General features: G+C 35.4%; 1 protein-coding gene across 10 annotated transcripts in view; it reads right to left on the reverse strand.

The window, feature by feature from the left end:
* Positions 1 to 25,113, reverse strand: part of CLOCK (clock circadian regulator) — a 65,544-nt gene that overhangs the window by 10,633 nt on the left and 29,798 nt on the right. For 8 of the 10 annotated variants that reach the window (XM_032684705.1, XM_032684707.1, XM_032684708.1 and 5 more), the window contains 16 exons: positions 23,228 to 23,318; positions 21,490 to 21,549; positions 20,930 to 21,078; positions 16,643 to 16,734; positions 15,201 to 15,290; positions 13,084 to 13,204; positions 11,840 to 11,953; positions 9,179 to 9,297; positions 5,434 to 5,516; positions 5,094 to 5,200; positions 4,340 to 4,487; positions 4,051 to 4,126; positions 2,998 to 3,139; positions 2,533 to 2,633; positions 1,530 to 1,619; positions 622 to 780 (listed from right to left, as the gene is read on the reverse strand). In XM_032684705.1, coding sequence (XP_032540596.1) covers positions 622 to 780; positions 1,530 to 1,619; positions 2,533 to 2,633; positions 2,998 to 3,139; positions 4,051 to 4,126; positions 4,340 to 4,487; positions 5,094 to 5,200; positions 5,434 to 5,516; positions 9,179 to 9,297; positions 11,840 to 11,953; positions 13,084 to 13,204; positions 15,201 to 15,290; positions 16,643 to 16,734; positions 20,930 to 21,078; positions 21,490 to 21,549; positions 23,228 to 23,274 — 1,698 coding nt within the window. In that variant the 5' untranslated portion in view covers positions 23,275 to 23,318. Of the gene's footprint in view, positions 1 to 621; positions 781 to 1,529; positions 1,620 to 2,532; positions 2,634 to 2,997; positions 3,140 to 4,050; positions 4,127 to 4,339; positions 4,488 to 5,093; positions 5,201 to 5,433; positions 5,517 to 9,178; positions 9,298 to 11,839; positions 11,954 to 13,083; positions 13,205 to 15,200; positions 15,291 to 16,642; positions 16,735 to 20,929; positions 21,079 to 21,489; positions 21,550 to 23,227; positions 23,319 to 25,113 lie in introns of those variants that run through there. The other 2 variants (XM_032684710.1, XM_032684711.1) reach the window with 2 other exon arrangements.

Consider the following 25,113-nt stretch of genomic DNA (forward strand, 5'->3'; position numbering starts at 1 on the left):
TCAACTAGAAAACCCCAATTGGGTCATTCTTTTCTTCCAAACATAGCTGCTGAAAAGAGAATGACAAAATAAGAAAAATACATACTGGTTAAAAAACAAATAAATCGGAAATCAGGCAGCCAGTTGCTAGATTAAGTAATGAATCCTCTAGACTTCTTGTTTTTCTGGCTCAGTAACTACTTTAAGTTTACCATGCAAAGTAGAACCATTCAGCCTGATAGTTAGGACAATTTAAGACACAAAAGGCATGAATTTGACACCCTCAAGCTAAAAGAGGAAACAGATGCTTATCTTGCAGATTTTTTATTAATATTCTAATGGCTTCAAAATTCTGCAAGAATTAACAACTACTGCACCCTTTTACCTTTAGGTTAAGGCATAAGCTAGCCTTGAGATGCTCAACAGTCAGAAGATATACTGGGGCACTTCCAGATATATTAGAAGTAAAACGACTGGTACCTCCGGAACAGTAGTTCAGATACCATGCATTTTAGGCATATTAGGCCCGATGGCAGCTGACAGGAGATATGGAGGATCACATTGTGGAATTAAGTGCCCAAGTCTCATTTCAGATGCCTAAATTCTCTACAGATGAAACATGTAAGCATTAGACTAACTCACCTGAAGTCCTTGACCATGAACTATTTGAAGCTGCTCTTGAATCTTACGCAACTCTTCCTGCTGCCGATGAATATTTGCCTCTATCATGCGTGTTCTTTGCTCTAGCTGGTCCTTTAGATGTTGCATAGCTCCTAATTGTGCTGAAAACTGAAACACAGGCTGTAGTGCAATGAATAAATTAAAAGCTGAGCAAAAATTACATGCTCCAGCACCTCAATGTCTTTCTTGCAGTGAGGGGCCCAGAACTGAACACAGCACTCGGGGTGCAGCCTCACCAGTGCTTAGTACAGGGGGATGATCACTGCCCTGGTCCTGCTGGCCACACTATTTCTAATACAAGCCAGGATATCATTGGCGTTCTTGTCCACTTGGGCACACTGTTGGCTCATGTTCAGCTGCTGTCAGCTGAAGGACAGGTCCTTTTCTGCTGGGCAGCTTTCCAGCCACTCTTCTGGAAGCCTGTAGCGCTGCATGGAGTTGCTGTGACCCAAGTGCAGGGCCCAGAACTTGGCCTTGTTGAACCTCGTACAACTGGCCTATCGATCCAGCCTGTCCAGATCCCTCTGCAGAGCCTTTCTGCCCTCAGGCACTCTGCAGCCTTCCTGCACTGCTGCACAACTTGGTGTCATCTGCAAACTCACTCATGGTGCCCTCGATCCCCTCATCCAGATCATCAGTAAAGATGTTAAACAGGACAGGCCCCAGTGCTGAGCACTGCTGACCGGCCTCCAGATGGATTTAACTCCATTCATCACCACTCTCTGGGCCTGGCCACCCAGCCCATTTTTTATCCACTGAACAGTGCATGCATTCAAGCCACAGGCAGCCAGTTTCTCCAGGAGAATACTGTTCTTTAGGAAAACAAGACTATTTAAAATTAATAAACAATAAATCAAGTTAATCCATACCTGGGTCATGCCAGACTGGAGCTGTAAAGTTGCAGGCTGAGATATCACTGGTTGTGCTACTGGTTGTCCAAGAGACTGTGAGCTTAAAGACTAGGATTAAAAAAATTATTCCATAATCATAAGAGAATGAACTTCATACTTGACGCGAAGTATTTCTTTATATGAAGTGTCAAATCCAAAACAGCACCATATGAACATCTCATAAAAACTAGTAATTTTTTTCCCAAAATATCTAACCTTAATTATTAGAGAATTAAGAAAACAAGAGCAACTGATTATCTAAATTTTATATATATACATATATATATATATATATAATGTTTCCACTGCTAGAAGTATATAAAAGCCATAGGCATAAAACAGAAATTACAATTACAAATGTTTTCAAAGTCTTAATTGCAGTAAGGGAGAAATTTCTTCAACATGTTTGGAAGTTGACATCTTTGACTTATTCTTACATTAACAAATACATGTTTTAACAAGCATTCTATTTTTGAAGTGAATGTATTAGTTCAATGTGAAAACAAGCACCAAGTACATTAAGTATGACATTTTTTCACACTACCAAGATTTCAGAAAGTATATGAAAGTACTAATATTCTTAAGAGTCATAAATTTGTATGAGTTCTCTATAGGGACACACACAGCACTATGTTGGAAATTTTATATATATATATATATGTGTGTGTGTGTATGTATATTAAAAACACAGAATTATAGAAACCGGTTATGTGTGAGTGAAAGCAAAGATTCATACACAATCTTGCAAACACAAATGCCAAAAACTACATACGTTTATGCTTAATTATTGTACTCCCTTAAATCTAGTATACCAAAGTTGCATATTGATAATGCAATCCAGAGAGTCACATATTCCAAGTGAAACTCTTACAGTTTAAAATACATGCTTTCAGAAAAAATAAAATAAAGGTTATATGGATTTAATAATAGCTTTTAAAGGTGAACTCCACTGTTTAAGTACAAAATTTTCCTCTGAAGTTACCTGACTGCTCAGAGATGATCTTCTTTGTGCAGTCTTTTCATGACCAGATAAGCTTTGCCTTGGAGGAGTGCTAGTGTCCACTGTCATTTTAGTTGGTGTTGCTGACAATGTTGAGAGTTAGAATAGAAAGAGACATGTTTATAGTAATCTCAATTCTGTAATACAATAATCAAATTACATATTTCATGAATAATTAAAAAAAAAAACAACCTTAAGGCTTGGTCTCTTTTTTTTACCCTGCGATCTGAAGGACTAGAATAGGGTGTTCTAGTGTCTGATATGGTACTTCTAGATGTAGAAGTCTTTTTCACAGTAGTCTGCAGATCTCTGAACCATCAAAAAGGACATTTTCACTTGCACACTTCTCATAAAATGATTATTAACTGCTAGTTATTTATTTAACTACATTGAGTAGAGAAAGCCTTCACTAGGAAGGCAATTCTATTTTCAACAGTTGGTGCTTACATGAATGATCCGATACTGCAGTATGTGAAGATTTTCTTGAACTCCTGGAGGAAGCAGAAGGTGTGGGGCTGGTGTCAAACCTTTCCAATGCTTCTTTGAGACTCACTGTGTTTATGTGATTGTCAGACCCAGAGTCCTGACTCTGAAGAGACACACACAAACAACAATTATTTATCTGATTTGGCACACAATACATATTTTGCTGGAAAATATCTAAGACCATGCTGTTTGAGTCAACCCCCTTACACAGGTGACTGTGCAGAAGTAGTGGCCTGTTTGATGGCTGTAAGCTTTCTTTCCATTTGTGGCTTTTATCCTTAGAAACTAAAGCCATATAAGCCTAGAAACCTAAATGCATGCAGACATAGGCCACAAACTAACTGCTGAGCTGTCCTCCTCCTCTAGCAACTCAGTTCACTCTGAACAACAGTGTTATGAGTGAACTGTTTATTCTTTTGAGAAAGGATGAGTTTGTTCCACTGGAAGGAGCACCAACATATGAAACTTGCTAAACTGCCAAGGGAAAACATTTCTGAACTGTCAGAGTAAAACATGACAGAGCATCTGCACAAGATGGTTTATCTAAGGTTCACTGAGCTTCCAAGGACATTAATCCAAAATGAATTTTGTATACTTCTAAGAATTGGGACAGAGACACACAATGGAACAGTTCCTGCTTTCCTCTTGTGAATTCCTTTAAGCCATCTTTGTATGTTGACCTCAGTTTTTCAGATTATGGGTACTTCCAGTGAGGGAGAACATATACTTACTAATCTAACTCTACAGAAATCAGATCTTAATAAGAACCTATGGGTGCTGCCATGTTATAACTACATGCACATTAACTCCTGAAAAGAGGAAGGTGTTACAGACAGAGTAAACAAACACTCTTTCTAGAATTCTTTAATCATTTTAAATAGTCATATTATTTAGAGATCAAATAATTACTATATTTGGGGGCAAATCGGACAGAACACTTTTTGCTGCTGTATATTTGTTTAGTTACTATTTTTTGTATGAATGAAGTAAAATAAAATTATATAAAACACTCACTTTATCAGCTGTTATCTCTGGAAGAGACTCTTCAATACCAAGTTCTCGTCGTCTTTCTGCTCTAACTTCTGCGTAACTAGAAGAACAAACCAAGTATGACTACTATGTTGTTGGATGGTTTAAAAAATATACCTCAAAAAACAAACTCCACAAATCCACCTTGCTTGCTCAGGAAATTTTCCAATGTTTCTTTAAACTGCTATGATTTCTCTACCTCCAAAAATACCAGCAATACGGCTCGCATGCCAGTAGAATTTCTCTAATGTAGACTTTTTAAAAAATAACCTACCTTACAACAGTGTGCGTACAGACAATAAACTCTGGCCTGGAATTCCACTGGTGATACGTGATATAGTAATGTGTTTGCAGCCAAATCCACTGTTGTCCCTTTGTAAGGAATCTGTAGTAACATGACTTCCCTTTCCCATATTGCATCACTATAAAAATGAAGAATAAAGGTCACTGTCTTTCCAGGCTGTAAATATTCCAACTACATAAAAAGAACACATTACTTCTCAGGTTCATCTGGCCCAAAACCGTGTCTAAATTCATTATAATCACAATGACTAAGAACTAGTTTAAAATTTTCTACCAAAAAAAAAGTAAGCTGAATTTTTCAAAGAACTGCAGAATTCAAACTTCCATTTTTGTGGGGCTTTTTATATATTGTGAAAAATTAATGTGCAAAGAATTTAAATACAGCTTTATGAAGAAAAACATAGCTGAACAAAAAGCTTATGCTATTACATGTTTAAACAATTTTTGCACTTATTAAACATTATAGAGCCTTTTAAATATTACTGGTAGAACTGAAGAAGTATTAGTCATAGAGCTGTGCACTCCAATTTACCACAATGAAACCCTGGAATGACAAGATAAAGTTTTATAGTTCTGTATCAAAAGACAAAATATTGATAAACATCAACTGTACAATAACATCAACTGAATGGGAGAAAAGACCACTCAAATATATCACAGATTTTCACCAGAACAGTTGTACAATTTAACAAACTTGCTCGTTTTAGTGATTTAGTTGTACTTACAATGCTCGTGACATTTTGCCAGATTATCTAGATCATCCACATGATAATAATCATAGCCTGATGTTCCCAAAACTTCAAATGGAAGATAACCTATTATGGGAGGTGCCCTAATTAATAAAAAAAATTGTCATTTTATTTTCACGCACACACAAAAAACCCAACCCAAACCAAAATTATTTAATTATATAAGCTTTCTTGTTTATAGTATGTGCTCTGAAAAAAATTAAAAATTAAACCCAACACAAGCTATGAGTAGTTAATGCTGATTAGTGAACTCTAAATATTACAGCCATCACTGTGATTCAGCTACTATTGCTGCTAAATATAGAAGGAATTGCACCTGTGATCCAAGAATAGGAACTTCCATTCTAAGCTATGTCTAGATGTGAACTCTTCGTTGGGTTCTTCAACAGTGCACATTTCCTAAAAAGTAAAAAAATAAAAATCTCTCTCAAAACTGCTCTGTTCTAATTCATAAGCTCTTTGAAAATTCAGACGTACCTAAAGTTAGTAGATAACATTAGTTATATTATTTTAAACAGCTTCATTGTTTTTGCTTGTTTAGATGCACAGTACTGAGACAGAATCTAATCTCAGTTGTGCCAGGCTGACACTTGGTTGATTTAAATGGACTAACCATGGCATGAGATTAAACTCAAGCGCAGTATCTACATAGTAGTACAAGCAGAATCAACAGTTCCTGCAGTTACAGTTTCAAATTGTAACAGGCTAAAGAAGAGATGAAACACTGATTACAGTCTATGTTTAAAATGGATGAAAACATTAGTAAAATGCTCACATTATTCTGAGTTTAGGAACAGGATTCTTCCCTTTTTAGTGAATACAGAGTACTCTAAATCTCTGAGGACACAGACACATACTATAAGTAACACGCTATTCTTATGTTTAGAACTCAAAACAAGTAAGAGAATGATTGTACTGCCACTGTTACAACAAAACCTCAAGGTATTCTGCACGTTGATCTAAATGTATTCCACTCAAACATACAAATGCATGTCACTCTATTTCTACTGTCCTCTTCTAGGAGGTAAAGATGCCCCACCAAGTACTGTGCCTCATGCAGAGACAGTAACAAGACCATATATCCCAAGCCAGTCAATTCTTTTGCAAACTCCTCTGGTACTACCTTCCGAAAAGGAAGATGGATGATGGAATACATGCATACATAAAAATACACCCCGCAAAGAAGTTACAATAAAATCAAAGATCAGTACATCTTTTTTTTTTTGGATACATGCACACATTCGTCATTTGTAGGAGCTTGAAATGGTATTCCCAGTTCCAGGAACACATTAGAATCTACTGATGATCAGATACTACAAGACTCTTCCAAAAAGTGCAATAAGGAAGCTGCTGCTGAACTGACATAATATTCACGACAGGTGTGAGCAGACGAGCACACTGCTGCTCTGCAAACATCTATGACTAAAGCACTCCTGAGGAAAAATACAGTAGAAGACTAACTGTTGTTTCTGAGAAGAGACCACCTTGCTCTTCATCTTTCAGGTTATAATGCAAAGAGTTTAAGGGGATATTCTGCAGTTTTAAAATAGCTATTTCTAAGTTTTCTTTCTGTGAAAGGAAAAAGTGAATGTATCCAGGCAATGTTTTTCTTCACCTTCATCACTGTAAAATCTTAAACACAGTGACTTAGTGATGGAGTGATGGATGAATTAGATGGAGGTAATGAACAAAACCACTCTGGGCACAAATTTATGACTCTTGATGTGAATTCCAGTTAGCAAGACTTAACTTTCAAACCTGAAACTACCTCTAAAACCCAAAGCTCACCTACCTTCCTAAAATTACAGCATTTAATAAAGCACCACTCACAGTAAAGCAAGAGAAATGACAGAACAAGAGTATATCCTTGAGATATAATTTTGATTTGTTGTTTCTTTTAATGTAATAATTTTGGCACAAGTCAAAAGAAAACTAAAAATCACTGAAGTGCAAGCAGTAAAATCACAGTAAAAACATCATTGTTAGGGAGGAACTGGCAGCAGGTTAGTATCCAATTACTCTGCATTTATATTCATGATTTGCACTGTAAAATACCCCTGGGCAGAAGCCAGTTTGTTCAACAAGACATCTTGTTGAAGTTGTCAACAAGGCATCTAGTGAAGAAAGGACTTTCATTTGTAACAAAAAAAATTCTAGTAGAAAGAATCCTTTTGCCTGGATTAATCCTGCCTTATTGATAGGCAGGATTACTGATCCTGCCTCAATGTTTTAAAGAATGTATAGAACCAAATGCCTTCACTAGGGAGCAAAATTTGTGGCATAATTTGTTACAAAAGTGATGAGGTCATATGCGTAACCTAAAAATGTGAACTTTAAAGGTGAAAAAAGCACTGTATATCCTTGAGAAATTATATTCTAGGGAAAAAAAAAATCCAGAACCATATACCATCCAAAATAAAGAGAATAACTGACAGATGACCAGGAAGGGTCTACCTTAAATAAGGTCAACAACTACTAAAATACACATCTCATTACCGGCTGCATCATGCATGAAGTTACCGGGATGTTAAAGTTCCTGACATACACTTATTTGCTAGAGTCTAGTCAACGCTAGAGTTGACTAGTTTATTGAGTCTAGTCTCAATAAAAACAGAAGGTATCAGAAGAGTATAAACAGGTATTGTCAGATTAAGGCTTCACTCTAACATTAGTCTTCTTCACAAGAAGATTTCCCAGATGAACAGCGTTGAAAACTTCCTTGGGCACTAAGGGCTCAGAGGTTCAGGCACAGGAATGAAATTTTGGCCAGAGTATAATCTGTAAGGCTTCAGCCCACAGGAGACTGAGAGATCTGAAGATCATAAATGGATGTTCCTCAACTTTCCAAAGTAGGCAACGTAGAAGTTTTACTATAAACCATCAGACTTTAAAAGATAAAAGTATTTGCAAATGTCAGTTGGTCTTTTTCCCTCCCGAGTATTTCGTGAAGCAAAAATCCCACATTTAACATCTCTACCAACTGTAACGGAAGAACACTATTTAGACCTGCATGGAAAGGAAAGTGTTAGATGAAAGATTTCCACAGCTTCAGGAAAAATAAACAACAAACTTTCTCTGGCATAGTATTTGGAGAAACACAATTCCTATTCAGCCTGACAGACCTGAAGAAGTTTATATGATTTCTCCATAGGCTCCTACTATACTTTTGAAGTGCAAAGTATGTCTTCAGAAGCTACCACAAACAGTCTTCAGCTTAAGACATCAGTGCTCTAAACTTAGAGGCAGAATCTTTAAGTGTTCAGAGTTCCTGTATTACAGAAAACAGCTGGGCCCAACAATGGGTCACATAAATTTCATGGCATTACTTTACTACTGAATTCCAAGAACAAATGTTAGATAGTCGACTATTCTGTGGCTTGAATCATATATTTGTATAAAACATGTAATCTGAATCACAATCATAGGCTATACTGTACCGTATCAGGAGTATTTATTTTTACTGATTTTGTTAAGGAAGAAGATAATAATTAGTGATCTACAAATTTCATATACAACCAATTCTAAACTCGGAAAGATACCTTCACATTGTACATTAGCAGTTAAACAACATGTTCTAACAAAGTTACTGAATAACTGCATTGAAACAAAACAAAGGACTTCTAATACCTCATACCCAACTCTTCTTTACTGACAAGTAATGCAAGCTTTCATTAAGCTCTCCCAGATTTACTGTGTCAAAGACCATCAGCAACACAAAATTCATGTCCAAGTTTCAACTAAAATTAATAATTTCTCCAGTGAAAGTGGGATCTCGATGTAATCTTTCATTTTAAGTTTATCTTAAACAATTCCTGTGGACTTCTTCCAAATTTATTTCCTGCATATTACTATTTGATATGACTAATTAGAATTAGCATTCACCATAACTTTTTTTGATACTCTGCATAACAGCCTGTTTGAAGAAACAGACTCTCAGTTTCATATAATAAAATTCCTTATGATTTTCATTAATATTTTAAATGTCATGTGCATTCTCTCTGAAGTTTTTCCATCTAAAGTCCATTAAAAAATTATATAAAGGTGATTTCATTTGTACATACCTTGATAAACTGAGGTGTAGCTAGTCTCACTGTGGCTACAAAGCAAACTTTCTCTTCATATGAAGGCCGGTGTGATCTCTGAATAGTTCCTTCAAAACCATTGTGCGCTGAGTTGGAAACTGCGGGAAGACAGAGGAGAAGAGGGCAACACAGAAGACAAAATAAGCATAGAGGAAAATGGCAGTAATATCACAAGACAAATGGCCCAATATTTACCTAATGTGGTTTGCTTGTAACTTAACATGCATTAAGAAAAATGCTACATATCTATACCTATGTGCAGAGGAATAGCAGTTATAGAGTAGTAGTGGGAATACAACCATCAAGTAACTTTCCTGAAGAACTAAAATTACAGTCAATATGGTATTATCTGACAGCATTTTTAAGAAACTAATAACAGTTCTAATCCTTGGTAACTACTAAAAATGACTGGATTACATTTTCTTCAAAAATGTTTTTAAAATTTATCTTTTGTATCAGGTTTTGCTAACTTTTCCTTTTGAACTCTGAGGTATTTATTTTCTAGACTTCTATTACATTTACGCAACACATGCTGAAGACATACTGAACAACTGAAGGCACAATTATGTATGTGAAAGAATAAGGATCTTAAGACACTGAGCTCAGCACAAATTCCACTTACTGAATCACTGAGATGGAATCATAAGGAGGCAAAGGATGGTCTAGACCACAAAACAGGTTAACCTTATCTTTAACTTCCAGCAATTATTAATTTTGTTCATCTTCACTAAGCTCTAATAATGGTGACTTCAAAACACTATCAGGCTTTTCAAAGCCTGACTGGTTTTAATTCAGCTCTAGATTAGAACCCCTACTGAACTTTCTTCATGCAATGTAAGCTTACATATCCTTGCTCTTTCCATCAGAAAGGAGGTAATTTCCTTCCTCTTTATCTTAGCCCTTGTCCTTTATTTTTCAGAGTTTATCTTGCCTCATAAGTTAGATTTTTAAACTTCTGCTTGTTTTCATTGCTGTACTCTGAACTCTCCTTGCCTACTGTATTCTGACAAATAAGTGTCAAAAACTGGATGAGGACATATGAGTGCTAAGAAGTGCAGTGGGATTATTTCATGTAGTTTAAACTATATTTTAGAAAGGCTTTTACAATTTCACAATTTGATGATTGGTCATGGTGATTTAGTCATGTTCAGTTTGCATTCCACAGTAACTCCTTTTCCTAAAGGACTGCTATCTAGCTATGTAACCATCCCCATTCATATAGATTGATATTCCTAAATGAAGTAACTTGCATATGTTCTTAGGCAATTTTTCTGGTTTTTTAGCCCAAAATTTTATAAATTTGGGGCTGAATCTTATCTTGGTTTTACCATTCTTGAATCATTTCATGATTGCAAGCTACATTCCACTATACTGATCAAATCCAGAAGTCGTGCATTAAAACTCCATTTTGACGGTGAACATCGGTTACCTTTCCAACAAGTTTCTGCAGCTGCTCTCCGGCAATTTCAATTAATATCTGCTTTCATGTTTGTGAGAACAGAGTACGATAACTGATATAAACATATTTAAAAATCACTTATTTGTGTTTTATTCTCTTAACCACACAGAGCGTTACTCTTTGGTACAAGAAGCTGAATTGATTTGGTGCTATTTCTACCTGAAAAATCCACCCTGAAAATGTTTGCCATTCCTTGCTAGCTTCCTGAAATGCATATATAGTTTAATTATTTGTTCTGGAATATTTCCCAATATTGAATTGCAACTGATAGGTCTGCACTCTCTCAATTCTTCATTCCAAGACTAGCACTGTATTTGGCTTTTTCGGGACTGTTTCATGTCTTTCCTATAATATTATGTAACTGCATTTGGCACTAAGACTCAATCTCTTCCCATTTTGTGAGAAAAATACCAGTATCGCATAAAACCCCCACAAATTTATTTACAAAATACTGGTTTTAATAATGTTTTTGGTGGTGATCTTTATCAAGATCTACTAGTGACTACACTGCCCAATCCATTTGTCTGGGAAAATAAACATGCCTCTCAAGTAAACAGTCAGCACAGCCTGGCCAAACAGATTACAAATACAGTATAAAGGAAATATATTAGTATATAACTAATAAAAATCACTTCAATGTAAGGGAATAGGAACTCAGAGCAGAAAACTGTCCTGGGCCATCCACTCATCTGAGTGGTAACTTCTACCAAGTGAAAGCACAGAAATGAAATGGTGGGGAAACCTACATTTCGCTTCCCAGTTGCCTGCATAATGAGAACTGCAGGTACTCAATACCACTCACCTTCAAGTTAGCCACCTGCTTGAATAAAGATTATGTCTAACTAAATTCAGACTCTATTTTAAAGCATTTGCTTAAATTTCTCTTACATTCTTTTAAAGAAAGTTTTATGAGATACTAGTTTTCTTTAACTGAAAGCATTAAGCAGAATTACTACATTTTGCATCCAAACACACAGACCTGTAATACCCGATAGATAAAAATGCTAATACCAGTTTTTCTTCTTTTTCATTAAATCAATACAGAAGTCATATAACTCAGCTTTAAGCTCTTCTTTTGAAAGACCGATTTTAGTTCATCATTATGTTCTGCACAATGGTCCTAACGTGGTTTAGCTGTGGAGCTGCCTAAGTATTCCACTATCATTGCTGAAATTACTTACCATGATTCAAACATTTGAAATTTCCTATAAATTTTACATATTCATATGTAGGTTGCTCTTTTGGATCTATTGTTCCTCGCAGCATATGGCAACAGAATTCTAGTTGATTTTTTGCTGAGAAAAAAAATAAACAAGTTATTAGGCTACATGTTTGATGAAGCACATGGCCAACATGCAGTGGAAAGCAGGAATAATTAAGCAGCATACATACTGCGATACTGTAAGTGTTGTGATTACAACTGGCTACAGCCTCTGCCTTTAACCAGCATGACATTAACTAACCAAAATAAAAGGAGAACTCCTTTAGAATTTGTGCATGTAGGGCCTGAATGTTCATGACATAAAAAACCTCTCAGAACTAGAGCTATATTAAAGATGAAGATGCCCTAAACTTAAGTTCACTTAAGCATGTGCTTCCAAACCCCATTAGGCTGCTATGTTTTTATTCTTGCCAACTGCTACAATTGTCTTTATAGAAGCTCTATAAACAAGATGAACATTTCTAATACACAGGAAAGCCACAGAGTGAACTGCAATGCCGAAAATTCTAGTCTTAGGGAGGGGACACAAAATAGCGTTTCTGTTCTTCAGGGCTCTGAAGCATATACTTCTGCTTATTTAACACTGGAAAAACTGATCACATATGATACAAAGTAGATAATTTTTAACACAACTACTATGCTGGTTTCAACGGGATAGGGTTTTCTGCATAGCAGTTTACATGGTTCTGTGTTTTGGATTTGTGACTAAAATAGTATTGATAACATAGGGATGTTTCAGTTATTGCTGAGCAGCACTTAGTGCAAAGGCCTTCTCTTTGTCACACCGCCCTGCTAGTGAGGAGGCCGGGGGTGCACAAGAAGCTGGGAAGGGACACAGCCAGGAGAGCTGACCTAAAGGATATCCCATACTATAAGACACAATGCTCAGCAATAAAAGCTGGGGAAAGGAAGAAGAGGGAGGCATTTGTACTTATGGTATTTGTCTTCCAAATTACCCATTACACATGATAGAGCCCTGCTTTCCTGAAGATGGCTGAACTGCCTAATGACATGAAGTAGCAAATCAATTCCTTATTTTGCTTTGCTTGTGCACACAGTTTTGCCTTAACCTGTTAATCTGTCTTTATGTCAACCCACAAGTTTGCTCACTTTTACCCTTTGCACACCCCACTGGGAGGAGTGAGCAAACGGCTGTGTGTGGCTGAGCTGCCTACAGGGGGTTAACCTGAAATAACTACTTACATTTTAAGTATTCCGGTGTCAATGAATCACTTTCCAGCAGATGAGAAGACAATATTTTATAGATTTCTGAATGTTCCCCCTCTGGGATAAAATTAAATACACTCTGATCCACAAGATCAGACTAAAAGAAAAAGATTTAATAAGCATTAAACTAATGTAAGACATACAATGTCACAAAGCCTACTATTTTAATGCAGAACAATTCCACAGTTTATTACTGACTCAATAAAGCCACCTGCTGGAATACACATGAATATTTTGCAAGAAAAAAAATCTCACTCTGTTTTGCCTTAAATTTCACACTGCAAACCATTTGTTGAAAACTACCGTGAACACAGCAGATATACATCCTTGTTAAAGGGCAATGGAGCTTGTATTAACCTCCCTGGGATGCAACAAGTTCAAGTAAAGGAGCATTTAAAGTAGAAATTATAGGCTGTTGTTCCAGGGCACTCTAACATATTGGTGGTATCCAGTATACTGAAATGATACCTTGAAACAAAAGACAATCCTCCATAGTTTACACATATTATTATTATGTAACCAGTAACTATATCCAATTGCAATTGATTTTATGAATACATTTGTACTAGTTTTGGCTGGAATAGAGTTAATTTTCTGCATAGCAGCTGGTATGGGGCTATGTTTTGGACCTGAGCTGGAAGCAGTACTGATAATTCAGGGGTGTTTTAGTTATTTCTGAGCAGCACTTACAGAGAGCCAAGGTCTTCTGCTCTTAACCTCACCCAAAAGGAGGCTGGGGGAGCACAAGGAGCTGGGAGGCTATACAGCCAGGACAGGTGACACAAACTAACCAAAGGGATATTCCATACCGTATGGTATCATGCCCAGCATGTAAAGCTGGTGAAAGAAGAAGGAAGGGGGAGAACATTCAGAATGACAGTGTTTGTCGTCCCAAGTCACCATTATGCATGATGGATCCTACTCTTCTGGGGATGGCTGAACATCTGCCTGCTCCCTGGGGAGTGGTGACTTAATTCCTTGTTTTGTTTTGCTTGCATGTATGGCTTTTGCTTTACCTATAAAACTGTCTTTATCTCAATCCACAAGTTTTCTCACTTTTACCCTCCAACTGCCTCCCCCTGTTCTACTGAAGGATGATGAATCAGCTACTGCGCAGGGATGAGTTGCCAGTTACCACATTTTCTAATCAGTTCCACAACTATGTACTCAAAACTGGGAACAACAGAGATGAATGCAGCAAAACTGGACAGCTGATTATATGCATAAGAGCATTGGGTAAGTATCCAAAAAAGAGGGATCATAAAATGTATGTTTAGAGTACATAAATCACACCTAAAAGCAAAGAACAAATGTGCCTCTAAGAACTTGGCAAATTCTACCAGAAAAGCCAAAACACAATTACCTCCACATTTTTAAACATTGTCAGACTGTTATCATACATACCTTAGGGGAAATTATTTAATCTCTTATCACAGTACGACAACTATCCTTTAACAATATATTGTATTTCTTATCTCGAAAAGAACTCAGTTTCACTCGTCAATTCTTTGCACTTCTAAGAACTGATTTGTCTCACTTCAGAATAACATTATTCAAAGGTAAGTTTCTAGAATGTTAAATTTACCAGTGAGCAATGCCCCTGAGACTAAAATGAGTGAATGGGATAAACCCCAAAGTATATACCTAACTTAAAAAACAGAACCAGCAGCAATGTATTTCTTATCAGAGTGCTTTGTCAAGAAAAAAGTAAAAAAGTAGTTTTAAAAAATTCCAATTATACAGATCTTTAGTAATATTCTTCTGATTCATGTAGAGGCTGTGTTAGGTATGAACTCTAAAGGGTCTCCTGCAGTCAACTGTGTTACTTCAGTTACACTGAACATATACTGATGCTAGTCTAGCATCGTAATCATGCCTAACAGAGAGCCGACTGCATTCCACATTTCCAAAGAAAATGTTTAACACAGGAGACAGACCAGTAAGAAGGAGTTGTGCTGAAGTAAAAGCAGAAACATTAAAACAAAGCATACATCTATACTATAATGCCAAACCGGCCAATGATTAATTAGTACTCACCACAGAACACCAATCATAGACAAACTGATAAGTTACTGAAAGCAATTTGTACTTACTGGTAAATGTTCAAGTAAGGGAGTTATACTTTCAGACACATATATTATATTTCCATCTGTCATAATTGCTAAAAAAAAACCATCAAGAGCCTGAAATTAAACATAACGGACAGTTAAATAAAAAGAAAAAGAACATACTAAATACATTAAGCTATATTCAACACAGAAAATCATGTAGATCAATTGTAGTTTAGTTTATTATAGAAATGGCAATATCTTTCCCTTCTAAAAATTCTTAGACTTGCTTTTACACTATGAGCATTACAATTCCAATACTGTTCTGTCGTTAAATATTCTGTAATTTTAGAAGCAAGTACATCCATAGTTAGCCACTGTTTTCCCCCACTCCCACTCTGCCTGCTTGTTATTTTTAATTCCATCATCATTTTAAACCTCAGAAAACTCATAAAAATGAGCTAGAGACAAAAGCAAGAAGATATGGATAAACTAAGAGAAGAACAAGTAAAAGAGCTGGCAAAATTACTGAGATTTTTAAATACCAAAATTCATTATCTCTCAATCTCAATGAAAGAAGCTTGTAGTAAGATTTTACTGAGACTTGAAACCTGTGAGATACAGTTCTGACTACCTTATCTTCTACTAAACTCAAACTTCTTTCCTCTGAACACAACACGTTTTAGTTGAACACTACCAAAAAAAGCCTGACAGAACTGTATTTCTAGACAGGAAATTTTAAAGCTCACATCTTCAAAAAAACTTCTTATATCAGAGGATTTTTTTTTAAATTTAAGTACAGAAAATCAGAACCTTTAACTTTTTATATCTGTGCATCAAAGAAAAGGTTTAACTATGGAATGATAATAAAGAAGTGTTTGTTCACTTATAATATTTTTTATTTAACTATTATTAATAATGGCTTCACTAACAAGATATAAATGACTTAGGTTCATTTCCAAGGAAATGACAGCTTATACTGAAAGTTTATTTCTAGTATTTTTGCAACTATTCATGTAATCTTCTTCAGTAAAGTAATGCTTTCACACCAGTTTTGGAAAGCGTAACAAGTAAAGAAATTAAACATTTATTGCTCACAAGTTACATGGATGTGTTGAGTCTTTTTCATAATTAGGATTTTAATTTATGCATAATAGTTCTTTATTTATCTAGTACCTTCCTTATGTTGATAACTTAAAATATTCACTTAGACAGTAAACATGTTCATTTATGGACTTGCTCTGGTTTTATGTTTTATGTAATTGAACATGCAGTTAAAAGAAAATCTGATTTGACTTTCTGAAACACTGCGATTTTTTGAAACACTGCATACATAGGAATTTTGACTGTTTACATTCATGAAAACAGATTGTTACAATTATGAAAATATGAAAATAAAAAGATTTGTCAACTAACTGAAAAATTCCATAATGGAATGACTCCTAGAGAGGAACTATTCTACTCCCAGAAAAACAGAAAAAATATACCTCTAACATTAACTGTGTGAACTCTTCATTACTAAGGAATGTCGGCTTCCAGTCCTGTCGAATTTCACTGGCATCTGATTGTGCAGTAATTTCTAAAATCAAATATATATATAGTATAAGGATTCATACTTCCAAAAGCCATTTTTTCCCACTAAGCTACATATACACAGTTAAGAAATAGTAGAAAGTTCTCCAGTTTCCTCTGTTGTTCATTCCTTACATATAGATGTTTTTCCTTAAGAAGAAAATAAATGTTGTCTCCACCATGTCGTAATTACATTTGTCTTCTCTTTCCTTCAACCAGTTTCTGCTACAGTCTTGCCAGACTTCAAGGTAATACTGATGTTAATTACAGTAAGTAATGGGTTTTTGATAATGGAAAAATACTCTTTCCTCTGAGACTACAATAAAATGTTTTATTAAGAATGTTGTTTACAAAGATTTAGAAAGCCAAAATTCCTGAACAGTTTAGGCCATTAAAATGGCTAAACCTCAAATATCTTGGCCAGTCCTTGTCATTCTAACCCTTGCACTAAGAACTGTCATTGTCCTTTCACTTCTTCCTACTCTTTTCTGGTTACATTTAGGAAAGAGTAGGTTTTCAACAAAGATTGTTTAGAGCTGTATGACAGACTCCACTCTAGAATTCCGTCTGTTACGCAGACATAGATGGATTTTGACATAGGTGACTTTTGAGCAGACATTCCTGTAGGAGTTGAGAAATATATAATTAACTTCCCATACACAGGCAAGAGAAACAACGGCTGCTAAGCAAAACCAGACATCAGGTTCTGAAACTGATGCTTCTTTATAGACTGATAACTGAAACCAGAAGCAGCAAGACCACACAGTGCTTCAGTCTGGATGAGTAACAAGGGCATCACAGAAGGGCTGGTTGCAAGCACAACCTTGAACAAGCAATCAAGTATTCAAACAAATTGAAAGAACCAAACTATGTCTTTAAGGCTTTTGGTTTCTAAAGGACAAGTACAAAGACCATAAGCTAGAGTGTTAGTTCAGATGGCTCGAAGAGCCAGAAAACCTAGAACTGAGATAAATATGCAAAGGGCTGGAACAGTTCAAAATTTTGTTTCCCACACCGAAGGGAGAAAACTTCACAAAAGAGCTTGAGACTTAACTAAAAGAACAGTAAACAACAGCAACATCATAACAAGAAATTGGCTAAAAGAGGAAAGCTGCAAGAAGAGGTTAAAAAAGTATCAACAGATAAGACTTGGCAATTATCAGATCTCACAAAAGTTATAAATTGATCAGGCTTTTGCTATCTGTTTTGAAATGGTATCACAAAGCAGGAAGAGTGGGCTGAAAAATAAAAAAAACCTAAGTATAATCCCAAACCTAATTTGTCAGTCAGAACAAAGATACTAAATACCAAGGGGCAAGTCAAAGGACATGGAAATGAAAAGCTCTGCCACCAAAGTACAGGCAAAATTCAAGGAACTTAATGCATTCAGTCGACAGGACATAGATAATCTTCACTTTAGAACTGGAAAAGTCTGATTCATTGGTTCATTCTGGCCCTTATAACTATCCTATTTCAGAATCAAAAGAAATGGAAAAAAGAAGAAAAAAGTCATTCGGTCTTCTACAGTAGAACAGATCTATGCTAAATAAAAGTTGAAGTTCGTGCCTTTAACAAACCATTCTGAAATATCCTATCACAAGTACAGGTGTTCTTTTACATTTTCCATAATTAGAACAAGTATGATACTGGAAAACAGAGCCAAAGTAACACAGAAAGAACTTGTTTCACTTGGTAACTTCACAGAAATGCTTAAAAATTCTGGCAGAACGTTGCACTCAAAGATAAATGGCAGTAAGATCCTGAGCTAGATATCAGACAGAGAAGTATAACCAAACTTGCACATTGAACTCCAGTCTTCCAAGTCCTGTATCTGAAGTAACTTTGCATCAGCACTGCAAACTCTCAAAACACATTTCCAGCTGGGCCTAGATGTGTACCATTTATCAATGGGTTGTAGGAATATCAGTCTACCACTTGCAATTAGAAGCAGTTAAATTCTTTGGTATTTACCAATTTTCAAAAATTTGTTGTTTACAAATTCAGAGAAAGATCACTGGCAGCATTCACCAAGAAGAAGCTCCCAGTAATGTAATTTCAGTGTGCTTAGCCTGCTGTATTTTCCCAGTGAGAAACAGAATCCACACTGGCCAATAACCAGCTCAGATAGTTCATGTGGAACTATGGCCAGAGTACTAAGCTTGGTTGATGTGGAAATGGTCCAGAAAGAACCAGAAGCAATGCAGTTAATCAAAACCTGGTGGCTAAACACAGTAGGATTTCAACAGTAAAGCAGCTACTCAGTGCTGAACAATTCATTTATTGCTAGGTCACTCTACTTTATTGTAACATATCCAAGCACCTCAGGAGGCAAAATATTATTCTGAACTTTGCCAGCATTTTGTCCAAAACATTTTAATGTAAACCAGTGCAGAGCAATGCCAGTAAGCACTGGCAGGTAGAGCTTTAGTGACCTTAATGTGGTATGTGGTATGTGCTATCACACAGAGCTGCACTCTGTCACATCAAGTGAAGGACAAAAGTGCCATGTCCTAAAAGGCATCCATCTCCAGAGCTGCTTTTTGCCTCTTTATCCAATAAAATGAAAAATAATAATGAAAAAAATAATCTCAGAAAGCACTTTGAAGAAAAAAGTATGACTGGTGCTCCTGGCTGCCTGACACATGTAAGTGATTTTGAAATAACGAATTGTCACAAAGGCCTCAGAATCTAAAGAACTGACTTTTACAGAAAAGGAGCCTTCATGCTGCTTTTCTTTTTGTTACAAGACAAATTTGTCTCAGAAAATTAAAACAATATAATCAATATTTAATTGGCAAAAAATCCCCAAACCTATAGTTCTCACAAAAATTATACTCCCCTCCCTTTTTATTTAAATGGTTATGTTTACACTTTTAATGGCAATATTCAGTACACATCTGGTGCTAGTGGAACCATAACACTAATGGAAGAGACATGCTAGAGCATGCAAAAACATTTTTCATACCTTAAATTGACACATATACTGTAGATAAATACATAACTATTCATCCACTTAATAGCTTTACTTATTTTATTTTATAATGTTATAGTTACTTCTTTTGACCCTACTGCTTTCTAGTTAGCATGCATGCTCAGGAATTACCCAAGGAAATTGGTTAACTAGCAAAAGAGTTTATTTTCTTCAATTTTTAATCTTGTTTTTGGCAGTGTGAACCACAAGGTGCCATATTAAGAACAAGTGTAGGAGCAGGAACAGGACTTTTTTTATACACATAATATCTAACAGCCATAAATAAGTGTATGCTTGATGAAAGAATTTTTTTTGTGACAAAAATAATGACCTGCAACAAACTTCAGTACAATATATCTGGGTATATCCGACCATCAACTGATGCAAACCACCAGAGGAACAAAACATAGCAAGGATGTTCAAAAATATTGATCATTTTGACATTTCACAAGACTTTTAAAGAATAACACACGTACACTCACTAGCTTATGCATCAGTGGGTATGTCTTGAAATTTACAGTTTTAAATAAAAAGCTGTAAGTACATATAGATTTTCTGGGGTTTTTTTCCTAGATAAAAGGAAAAAAAGAAAATGCTCCTGGTCTGTACACCCACCACATTTCACTTTCTCTCATCAAACAACCTACTCAAGAACACTTGCTGGAGACCACAATGCCCTATTGCCTTACCATCTTTGTTTAAGCAGCCAGTTTGTGCAGGCACCTGACATGAAGAGGGGGAGCATTAATTTCTCTTACACTAGCTTTTTCAGTGATTTATCTTCTTTATGTAGAATTTAGAGAGACAAACCAACCGTTCAAACCAAGCTTATCTAAATATCAAAATAAGTATTTCCAACAGGTACTTCCAGAGAAATGGATGAGCAGTTTTCCTGTGAAGCAAAATTCTGACACTGGCACCAGTGTCTGTCCAGAACAAAAAACTCTGAGGTAATTTCAAAAATAAATGCTTCTCTTTATGAAATGATTTCTTTGACAATTATCGGGGGAAAAAAACCCAGTAGTGGTTTTTGCAAAGTATTAGCAAAAACACAGTTACATCTCTGCTACCTAAATTGTGATCTTAAGAATATCTTTCTTCAGGAACTCTCCACATTTTTTTGACAAATTTCTTAAAGGAGCTGCAAAATTATTAATATTTTATGTACTAATTGAATATCATTTAAAAATTTAAGAATTTACAAATAGTTTTTATTGTTACAAATAATTACCTTTGTGCTTCCGTAGAAAGTCAATGCTCTTCTGCAGCACAGTGGACTTATCCATTTTCCGAGCATTACCTGGAAGCATGGAACCCAGCTCTTTGATAAGTACATTAAACTGATCTCGACGTTTCTTTTCAGACTTGTTTCTAGACACTCTGAAAAACAAAACAGAAAATGTTTTATAACAACTACGAAACTTTCTTATATAAGAGCTGCATACTATTGCCAGGTTCCTGATGCAAACAGCCACTTAAGGATATCTGCTGTGAGAACTGTCACAAAAACACCTACTCTTGTATCTCAGACACCATTGTTGAAGAATGGCTTTCTGCTCATGGAGGGGTGCAGCAAAGCTTTTGGAATAAAGCACCCTTTCACAAAACAGAAATAATTGAACCAGGGTTAGAAATACACAATGTATCTGAAAAATAACAGTAAAAGAAATGCTGTTGAGTAATATGGTTATCTATAAAAGAATCACAATTTTATTATTTAGAAATCACACTGGTAGGTTAAAGCGTACAAGTATAGGACATTTCTTAGCTTTAAATAACTTAAAAACTTACCTTTTTGCTTTATCTTTGTCATCTTCTTCCACCAGCCCATCAAAAATGCTTCCATCATTTCTGAAAGAAGCAAAAAGAAACAAATGTTGGAGTGAAAATTCCCCTCCTTTGAAGTCTAATCACAATGAAGGCGAGAAGGGGAAGAGCTCATTATTCATTATCTCCACTATTTCAAGAAACCAAGGCACTGTTTTACTGTGATGTCTCACAACAATCATCATCAATAACCTGAAGCTAAATCTGCTATGTCCTGCTTGCAGGACCTTGAATTTCTGACACAACCCAAAGGATTTTCAGACTAATTCTAATGAGAACTTACAGCCCCATGCAACTACTTAATTGAACATAGCTTAATTTTATTTTTTTTATCTTCTTGGTTATTTGCATTACCTTACTCTTTTGAAAACATGGGTGAGGACATATATAATTTATTTTTACTTATTGGCAACTTCTATTCTAATTATTGAAAATATTTATAGCAAGATAGTATATTTTTCTTAAATTCTGAAGTATTATTAGTGGAAGAGAGCTAAGGAATGTGCTATACTTCATCCACATATGTAATTTCATAAATATACGATTGATACCAATGTTAAAGAGTAGTTATTAATTATATTTGCTTCCTCAAACCAAGCACCACATAACTTTTCCTCATCCTGATAACTGTCCACCTACTGCTAAAGAGGTGTTAAAATATCAAGCTAAGGTGTTTTGCCTTGAAGATGCCTCAGTAGCCTTCATCCAACACCTTTGCTTCATTTCCTTTTGCTTTGAAAGTCAAGCAAAAGTTTGAAAACTGTCTGTTTTCCAAAACTGCTGTACAATGGACTTTCACAGTTTGCTTCTCTAACTTCCTCTGCTTGCTTTCAGTCTATTTAGTGCTGTCCACACTGACCTCTGTGTGTCCATCCTTAAATTTCTCATCCTAATGTTTCCTTCCCTTAAGGCAAGTAAACTTCTTTCTAGAAAGCTTACCTCATCTCTCCAATTGATAAATCATTAGGCAATTGTACTGTACATTATGACAAGCAGTGATGTTAGGAAGTAGTTAGTTATTTTGTATGCTACTACATAAACATCAAGCTTTTAAAAGCAATTCATATTTTCAAAACACTGAAGTTTCAGTGAGATGGCACAAAACTTCACTAAAAAAAGCATTTTAAAACTTTTACCCTTTGCTTTTATTTTTCTTCATTTTAATCATGTTTAACCTGCCATAAATTTGATGCAAGTTTCATTTCCTGAAGTCTCAAAAATGGTAACGTTAAGAGAATACTAAGGACAGTTGTTCACCTGAGCTGCTAAGAAAGTCCAGCTCAAGGAATCAAGTAGAAAACATGCCTCAGCTATTACTTTTCCCTTGAAATAGGTTAGCAGGTCATTTTACTATCATCTACAGCAACGCTAATCATTTAAATGTATTTGCTTTCCTTAATCAAATTCTGAAGTACTAAAAAAAATTAAAAATTCAAGTAAACATTAAAAATCAGCTCAATTTGCTGAGATGTTGTTCCATGGCTGAAAATAAGTAAAGCATTTTAAGATTAACCTCAAACAATTGAAATCACTATTTCCAATTCTAACAACTACCAAACTAACTTTGTCAAAAACAGCCAAAACCTCACTCTTTCATTTTTTTCATAAATTAGCATTTTAATATATTAACCACAAGAAAAAGACTATTAAAGAAAGCATTGAACAGTAATTCTCCCAAAACTCTCTGCCTCTATTAACATACCTGTCTGCAATGGAGCTCATTTTATGGGTGCTTATGGTAAAAAACATAACACATCACACTTTAGTCTTGTGGTAGACATTTGTACGTCTGCCTATAATAAGAGAAGAAAAAATATCAAAATGTGACTGGGGGAACCAATATGTTCTTCATTACAGCATACCAAAGCTTTCATTTGCTCTATAAGCTACTCTTAGTCTTCCCTTCTTCCAGCCTTCTGCTCTGCCCTCCTACCTTCTCTAATGCAGTCTCCATTACCATCATAACCATCATCTTACATGACAATGTTCAAGAGAACATTATTAAATGTCACAATAAATATGTTTGGACTAAACCAATGCAAAACTTTTTATACTCTGAATTCAGATATACCTTTTCATTTTTATTTTAACCTTTACCTAAAAGACCCTCATAATTTTGAAGGCTGAACTGATGCAAACTGTGCAAACAGAAAAGTATTTGGGACACAGTATTTTAGAGCTATAATTTCTCTCTCACTGTATTTTTTTCTTGAGCACATTGTTATAATAGACATGTGAAATTACAACAATAAGATACTGATTAGAATGTGATCACCATACTGTGAGACCATTTCTTAAAGCATCTTATTCATTACAGAGTTTCAAGCAGGAAGTTTTTGGTTTTCCAGATGCGTATATGATTTTGAATAAAATTGCGAATGAAATATTAATATTAAGAGAAGGGATATCAAATTAAAATAAGTATTTAATTCAACAAGTTCCTACTTTTAGGAACCCAAAATTTACAAAATTGCGTGAGTTATGAAAAGGCTGAAGCCAAACACAAATCAATACAATTAAACCTTTTTCTTTCATATGGAAAAGTCAGTTGTCAGAGGCTGCTCAAATAGAGCAGAAAGATTATAACATTAGCAATGATTAGGGAACAACTGTGTGCAGCAAGTTTTATATGAGCTGAACTTGTGGATTTTCAGGAATTTTTAGTACGCTACAAACTTACTAGTAAAAAGGCACTGCATTTATTTCAAAGGAGATGATTTTAGTCCTTAAGTGACCCACAGTTTCTGAGAAGAAAGAATATGTTTGTTTCTGAGAGTACCAAACCCAGTGGAACTTGCAGTGCTAATATCACAAGAAATATGGCAGCAACTGCATGATAGGGAAACTGAGGAAGAAAGCCTATGATTCAACCAAACTGTCTCCATGTCTACAACAGCCACATACTGTGCAGATATGTTTCACAAGACTAGTATTTTTCCCCACAAAGTTTCAAAACTAAGTGCACCAGAAAAGTAAATGGGAGAGCTGAGCTGCAGCACAATCCCTTTCAAGGTACATTGCATGGTGTGCTGGCATTTTTGCTCAAATACCCCACTTCTACAATTAGTACGCCCAACTTTGTCTTGCCTTTACTCTCCAAAATCCAGTGCTGTGAAGACACACTGATAGCAAAGCATTTCTTCACTCCAATTCTTCAAATAACAACTGCATCAGCCATACTGACTAATCTAATTCCCCAATTAGTTGACCAAGTAATGGAGTTGCACCATTTGAAAACCAGACAGAAATGGCACTAGGAAAGTAAATTATGAAGTGTTTGTTTGAATTTTCATCAGAAGCATACAATGACAGGTCGCTCAGCAGTAAAAACCAACTACCATGACTGGTAGAAAATTAAGTTTAAAATCAAGATAAAAACTATGAACTTATTTTCTTTTAGCTTATATAGTAAACACTATTACAGTTATGCACTAATTACACTTTTAGCCCTGTGTTAATTTTTATACAAAACTGGTACCTAAAATTATAGAAATCAAGAGTAATATGAAATTCTGTAGGACAAATTATACACTTTCCTTAATCTGCCTAAGAAAAATACCAGTACAGCTAAATACAGAAAACTTTCAT

This window comes from Chiroxiphia lanceolata, chromosome 4 (genome assembly GCF_009829145.1).
Source record: "Chiroxiphia lanceolata isolate bChiLan1 chromosome 4, bChiLan1.pri, whole genome shotgun sequence".
Lineage (NCBI taxonomy): Eukaryota > Metazoa > Chordata > Aves > Passeriformes > Pipridae > Chiroxiphia > Chiroxiphia lanceolata.